The following is a 6,832-nucleotide window of genomic DNA, read 5'->3' as shown; positions in this document are numbered from 1 at the left end:
TACTTCATCACAAGGGAAATTAGTCAAGCACTCTGAAAGTGTTTTCACTCTTAATGTGGTGTACAGGGAGATATTAGAATAAGTTTAATCACTTTATCAGTCATTGTTTGCATCACTGTTGTTTTTATATCATGTTTTTGTTGTTTTCATATCATGTTTTTGTCATTTTTATATCATGCCTCTGTTGTTGTTATATCCTTTTGTTACTGTTTATTTATTAATAAATTTATATATGATTTTCATATACATTTTACTATTTTTTTTTCATCTCCACACTTCTATTATAGAGAAAGGGCAAATAGCAATATTAAAATATCTCTGCTAATTAATTCCCTTTTAATGTGCATGAATTTCGTGCACCAGGCTACTAGTCCTATATAATAAAAGCCTAATATGCTAAGTGTCCAGTCATCTGTTCAACCAATCAAAGAGTAATCCTATCTAATAAAATGGTAATATGCAAATTAACCATCATTCTGTCAGAAAGATGGCAGCACCCATAGCCACAAGATGGTGGCTCTCAGTCCTCTCAGCCCCGCAGAGTCCCCCAGTCCTGGGGGGGCGGCCGCTGAGAGCAGGCAGCATGAGCGGCCTGTCGGAATGCTTGCTTCATTGCCACGGTGATGAGGCCAGCATTCCACCCTGGCCGTGGAGGACCTCTGGGCAGCAGGCACAGAGCAGCCGGGGGGGTGGGGGTGGGGGAGGAACGCTTGCGTCTTTGCCCTGGCAATGAGGCAAGCATTCTGCGCCTGGCTGCGGAGGGCCTCTAGCCAGTCCAGGCACAGAACACTTGCGTCGTTGCAGGCCAGGCTGAGGGACCCCACCCCCCATGCAAGAATTTCGTGCACCAGGCTTTTAGTATGCTAATGATATGCTAAGGCTGCTCAACCGCTTGCTATGATGTGCACTGACCACTAGGGGGCAGACAGTCAACTGGTCGATCAGTCACTATGACATGAACCGACCACCAGGGGGCAGACACTCCGACAGGGTTAGCTTGCTGCTGGGGTCCAGTCGATCAGGACTGAGTGAGATGGGCCAGACACGCCCTGGAGCCCTCTGGCAGTCCCTCCCTGGCCCCAATCATGCACTGGTGGAGTCCCTTGGCCTGGCCTGCACCCTCTTACAATCCGGAACCCCTCGGGGGATGTTGGAGAGCTGGTTTCAGCCGATCCCACAGTCTAGGCCGAGGGATCCCACTGGTGTATGAATTCATGCACTGGGCCTCTAGTATTACCAAGTATATAATTCTATTTTGATTTTATGATTAAATTTTAAAAAAAGATGCTAGTAATATATGTCATATAAAAACATTTGAAAGAACTAGAATGTTGGGTTTGTTGAACCCAAAGAAAAAACTTTTAGAGAGTGGAAGGGGAAGAGATATGTTAAATGCAAAACATGTTTAAGATATAAAAGGTCTGCAGATATTTTAAAGGCTGCTACTACATGGAAGAGAGGTTGGACTTAATGATTTTGATCTCAAGGAGAATTTTTAGACTTCTGATTTTTCTCATAAGCAGAGCCTGTGTGCTAATGACACCAAAATCATTATAGGAGACCCCAGAGGCCCCATCTTTTGGAAAGACTGATATCTGCCTGTAACGTCCCGTAGCTACCATGCTCAACAGCAGGCTGGTTAAGTGTGTTGAGAACAACCTGTGGACCAACTTAAGAACCTAACTGTCTCTCTTATTCTCTTTCAGATGTTCTCCTCCATAATATTTGCTGGGATTGGATTCTTGGGTGCTGGGTACTCATTTGTCATCTCACTCATCTCAGTCAGGCATGGTCCTAAATGTCTCATGGAGAATAACGAGTGGGGCTACCCCTTCCATGACGGGTAAGGTACACCCTGCCATGCCCATTTGTCACCACAAGGGGCACAGTCAGATAAATGGCCAAAGGGAGACACTGCACATGTCCTGTCATCTTTTTCTTTTAATCGAATTTATTAGGGTGACATTGGTTAATAAAATCATATAGGTTTCAGGTGTACAATTCTATAATACATCATCTTTATATTGTATTGTGGGCTCAACACCCCAAGTCAAGTCTCCTTCCATCACCATATACACTTTTCTACCCCCACACTCCCCTTCTCCTCTGGTAATCACCATACTGTTGTTTGTGTCTATGAGGTATTTTTTTTTTTATTTCTTACACCCAGCCCCACAACCACCCTCCTCTCTGACAGCTGTCAGTCTGTTCTCTATCTATGAGCCCGTTTCTATTTTGTTTGTTTATCTAGTATTTTATAAATTAGATTCTACATATGAGTGAAATCATATGGTACTTGTCTTTCTCTGATTGGCTTATTTCACTTAACATAATGCTCTGCAGGTCCATCCATGCTGTTGCAAAGAGTAAGATTTCCTTCTTTTCTTATGGCTGAGTAAGTATTCCATTATGTAAATGTACCACAGCTTTTTTTTATTCACTCATCTACTGATGGTCATTTGGGTTGTTTCCAGATCTTGGCTATTGTAAATAACACTGCTATGAACATGGGGGTGCATATATTCTTTAGAATTAGTGTTTTGGGGTCTTCAGATATATTTCCAGAAATGGGATTGCTGGGTCCAAAGGCAGTTCCATTTTAAATTATTTGAGGAAACTTCATACTGTTTTCCACAGTGGCTGCACCAGTCTGCATTCCCACACAGTACACAAAGGTTCCCTTTTCCCCATATCCTCACCAGCACTTGTTTGTTAATTTATTGATAATAGCCATTCTGACAGGTGCGAAGTGATAGCTCATTGTGATTTTAATTTGCATTTCTGTGAGGACAAGTGATGTTGAGCAACTTTTCCTGTCATCTTAATTTGCAAGTGTCAGGCATGTTGGTCTGTGAGGCAGAACTGGAGCGTGGACTTAAGTTGCACAAGATCTCACCTCTAACTGCTGCTTTGACAGAGACCAGGAGAGATCACGAAAGAGGGCACCAAAGCTGGCCTGAGGGAAGGAGATTTGTGGTGTGTCCACTGACATTCAAAATTTATTAGCAGACACATGAGACAACTAACACAGGGGACATGGTCTCTGTCCTTGTGAGTGTACAATCCGAATAGAAGACAGACAAATCGCCAGACTACGACACAGAATGCTGGGAAGCACAGAAGGGGACCAAAGCCAGGCAGAGTGGCCAGCAAAGCAGTGTGGCTCCCCTGCCCTTCCTTCAGCTGCAAGAAGTGAGTTGCATGAACTCCGTGACGCTCCATTCCGATGTTGATGGATTACTGCTGCTTCATGTGAATGCCCTTCCCAAGAGCAGGATGCTGTAAAACTCCAGCTCAGTAAACTGGGTGTACACTGCCTCAGCTCCCCTTGCTTCACAGAGTGTGGAAACATGATTAGCGCCCAGGTCCAAGGAATATGAGGTTGGAGAGTTGGGCACAGCAATCATTGCCGGCATCTCTGAGAGTCTCAGAACCTGGGAGTTTGGGGGATGGGAGAAGGGCCTGGACCGGCTTCTGTGGTGGTTTGTGAGTGGGACTGAGAGGACTGCTCCAGGCACCAAACTCAATCCTTGTTTCCAAGTTCCCCGGTGAGCTGATCTCACCACCAGGAGGTGCTAAAGGCACAGTTACCTATAGCAAAACTTTTTAAAAAAGACTTTTCCACTCTCTAAAGCAGTGGTTCTCAACCTTCTGGCCCTTTAAATACAGTTCCTAATGTTGTGACCCAACCATAAAATTATTTTCGTTGCTACTTCATAACTGTAATGTTGCTACTGTTATGAATCGTTATGTAAATATCGGCACCAAACTCAATCCTTGTTTCCAAGTTCCCCGGTGAGCTGATCTCACCACCAGGAGGTGCTAAAGGCACAGTTACCTATAGCAAAACTTTTAAAAAAGGACTTTTCCACTCTCTAAAGTGAGTTCATGAGAGCTGAGTATGGGACCATCTCTTCACAAGTAGGGCGTGAGTGTGCCCACTGCACACACCTTCAGAAGAAGGAAGAACTCAGGACTGCCAATCACTTTATCTCAGGGTCTTCTCTTTACCAAATGTGCCTGGAAAATATTGTCTCCCTGTAACTTCCTATTATCATCAAGTTTAAAAACTGTAAAGAGGGATAGGACTACATGGAAAAATGCAGAACAGAAAGACGAGTGTTTAAAAAATAATAAGTACTGAAAAGAGGTCTTACACAACAATACATACGGTGTATTATCTCAGTGACTTCTCACAACTGAGAGGTTGGTTTTAGCCTCTTTTATAGAGGAAGAAACTGGTACTGCTGCTGGGAAAGGGATAAGTAACTTGTGTGAGGAATGCACGCTAGTAAGAGGAATGCTTGTATTCAAACCCAAGTCCATTGAAATCCAAAATACCAGACTCTTTCCTTTAGACCAGACAGCTCAGATTAAGTGAAATAATAACACTAGCATTTATTGAGACGTAACATATGCCACACACTGTCCTAAGCACTCTACTAGTATCAAGTCTAGTATTAAGTCATTTAATCACAATAATTCTATGATTTCATAGATAATGTTGTTCCCATTTTACAGATAAGTCACACAGCTAGTGAGCAGCTAGAACATGTGCTCTTATGGAAAGGTCCATCGATGCTATGAACAATGTTTTATTTTTAAAGCAAGAGCAAATGCCCTTTCCTTTGTTCTTTCGACTCTTAAATGCCAAAGTATCTTCCGTCCGTCCATCATTGCAAACGTTTTTCAAGTTTTTACACAGAATGTATTAAATAAGTGTGTACTGATTACTAAAAGATTCATCATGTCAAAAAGGTCTAAAAACAATAAGGTGGGTGTTGACTTAGTAGCCACATGGAGATGGAGTTCCCCATTGAGGCCTTGGGAGGATAGAGGAGGCATAAAGGAAGAGGGGGAGACCAATCTGTGGCTCTGAGAATGTGAGAGGAAGGATAATGACCCAAAGGACTGACTGTTTTCCTGTGGTTGGCGTTGAAGACAGCGTGCTTCACTTTCCTCCTTCATGGCACTACGCGCGTTGTCACGCAGTGAACTCCTAATACACAGAGTTTGTAAATGTATTGCAGTTCTCCTATTTCAAAGTTTTTATAAGATACATATTAAGGCAGAGGATTACTTAGTGCTTCTAGTTAATTAAATCTTTTTGCAAGTGGAATTCCCACATGTTGACAAAAATATACTTGAGTCAAATTTACAATTTGCTTAGAATTAGGCCTTTAAAAAAGGCAAGCTCTCCCCTTTAACTATGTGACACGATTATACTTTACATGACTTCAGATGGCCACTAGACGTGGCAGAATTGTGTCAAATGTCCAAGTGGTCCCAAATCACAGTAGGTGGAACCAAGCCCAGGTGGTGAGATTCTTTTCCTGGAGTGTCTTCATTTTCCTGGCTCCCCATGAGTTTACGAGTTTACGCATCCTCTCAGTCAGCTCACAAAGTCACTCTGTCAGCTCTGACCGGTTTGGGTCAGTGGATAGCCTGCGGACCTGCGGACTGAAGGGTCCCAGGTTCGATTCCAGTCAAGGGCATGTACCTTGGCTGCGGCACATCCCCAGTAGGGGGTGTTCAGGAGGCAGCTAATCGATGTTTCTCTCTCATCAATGTTTCTAACTCTCTATCCCTCTCCCTTTGTCTCTGTAAAAAATCAATAAAATATATATTTTTTAAAAAGTCACTCTGTCACTTAGCTCTGTGACCTATGGGAACTCACTTAACCTCTCTGTGCATCAATGTCTTTATTTGTGAAATAGAATAAAAGAAGCATAAGGCTTCTATAAGAAATAAAATAATTAAAATGTAAAATATTTGGAACAGAGTCTAACACATAGTATACTGTCTATAGAAATGTTAGGTATTGTTAAAAATGTGGGTATTACGTGATATATTTCTTATTGAGATTATGTTTTGGATAAAAAGTATTTCAAAAGAAAAATTATTATTGTGACTTTCTAGTCTAGGTATTGCCTACATTTTACAGCTGTTTCCTTTCTTTAACATGCCCCTGACAGGGATTACCTCAATGACAAAGCCTTATGGAGCAAGTGCAGGGAGCCCGAAAACGTGGTGTCCTGGAATCTGACCCTCTTCTCCATCCTGCTCATCATAGCAGTGTTCCAGATGCTACTCTGCACCATCCAGGTAGTTAACGGCCTCCTGGGGACTCTGTGTGGAGACTGCTGTGGGGTAAGTTGAGGTCTTTGTCCTTACTCCTTAAGATGGGAAGCCAAGGCTGGCCTCCAGCACTAGTGGAATGACAGGGTGGAGAGGGTCGCAGTTACAGAAAGCACAGCCAGGCTGGACAGTCTGGCAGCCTCCTCTGTCAACCCAGGGAACAGTGACATTGTGTTGCTGGAACCCAGAAACCCTGTCCTCTGTGCATGTTAACATTTCCAGGCTCAAGTTGACCCAAATTTTTAGCTCACATCCAGTTGACCATAGTCCTGGAGGCAAAGGACTGGGTATGCATTGAGAAATGTGCAGTGATGTCATGTGAAAGTCCCCGGGAAGTGGGCATGTGTCGCTGTAGCGCATCACAGCCTGGCCTGAAAGGTTCTCCCCATTTCCTAACTAGAGCTACAGAGTGGGTTAAAGTTGCCACATAATATATGGTATAGTCTCCAGGGAAAGAACAGAATGCACCAATGCAAAATCTGTATTTTTATAATCCAGATGAGAGACATAGTTATGTAGGAGAAAGCATTGAGAATTGAGTATAGGTAACCAGTAAGTGGCAGGAGTAATCTGTAGAACAGGGGTAATGGGGAGGGGAAAAGGGAAAGGAAAAGCAAGCAAAATGACAATCATAACAACAACAACAATAATATAATTAACTTTTTCTGTCTTATAGGGATATAGAAGAGTTTAA

The 6,832-nt window shown here is 42.9% G+C and overlaps 1 protein-coding gene across 1 annotated transcript in view; it reads left to right on the top strand.

Moving 5' to 3' along the window:
- Positions 1–6,832, top strand: part of LOC102253168 (transmembrane 4 L6 family member 4-like) — a 26,531-nt gene extending 19,699 nt beyond the window's left edge. Inside the window, exons 3-5 of the mRNA XM_014537469.1 lie at positions 1,707–1,843; positions 5,976–6,150; positions 6,815–6,832. Of these exons, the coding sequence (XP_014392955.1) occupies positions 1,707–1,843; positions 5,976–6,150; positions 6,815–6,832 (330 nt within the window). The remainder of the gene's footprint in view (positions 1–1,706; positions 1,844–5,975; positions 6,151–6,814) is intronic.

Source organism: Myotis brandtii, unplaced genomic scaffold (assembly GCF_000412655.1).
Source record: "Myotis brandtii unplaced genomic scaffold, ASM41265v1 scaffold179, whole genome shotgun sequence".
Taxonomy (NCBI): domain Eukaryota; kingdom Metazoa; phylum Chordata; class Mammalia; order Chiroptera; family Vespertilionidae; genus Myotis; species Myotis brandtii.
Note: the sequence above shows the minus strand (reverse complement) of the source record. Positions and strands in the feature narration are given on the sequence as shown.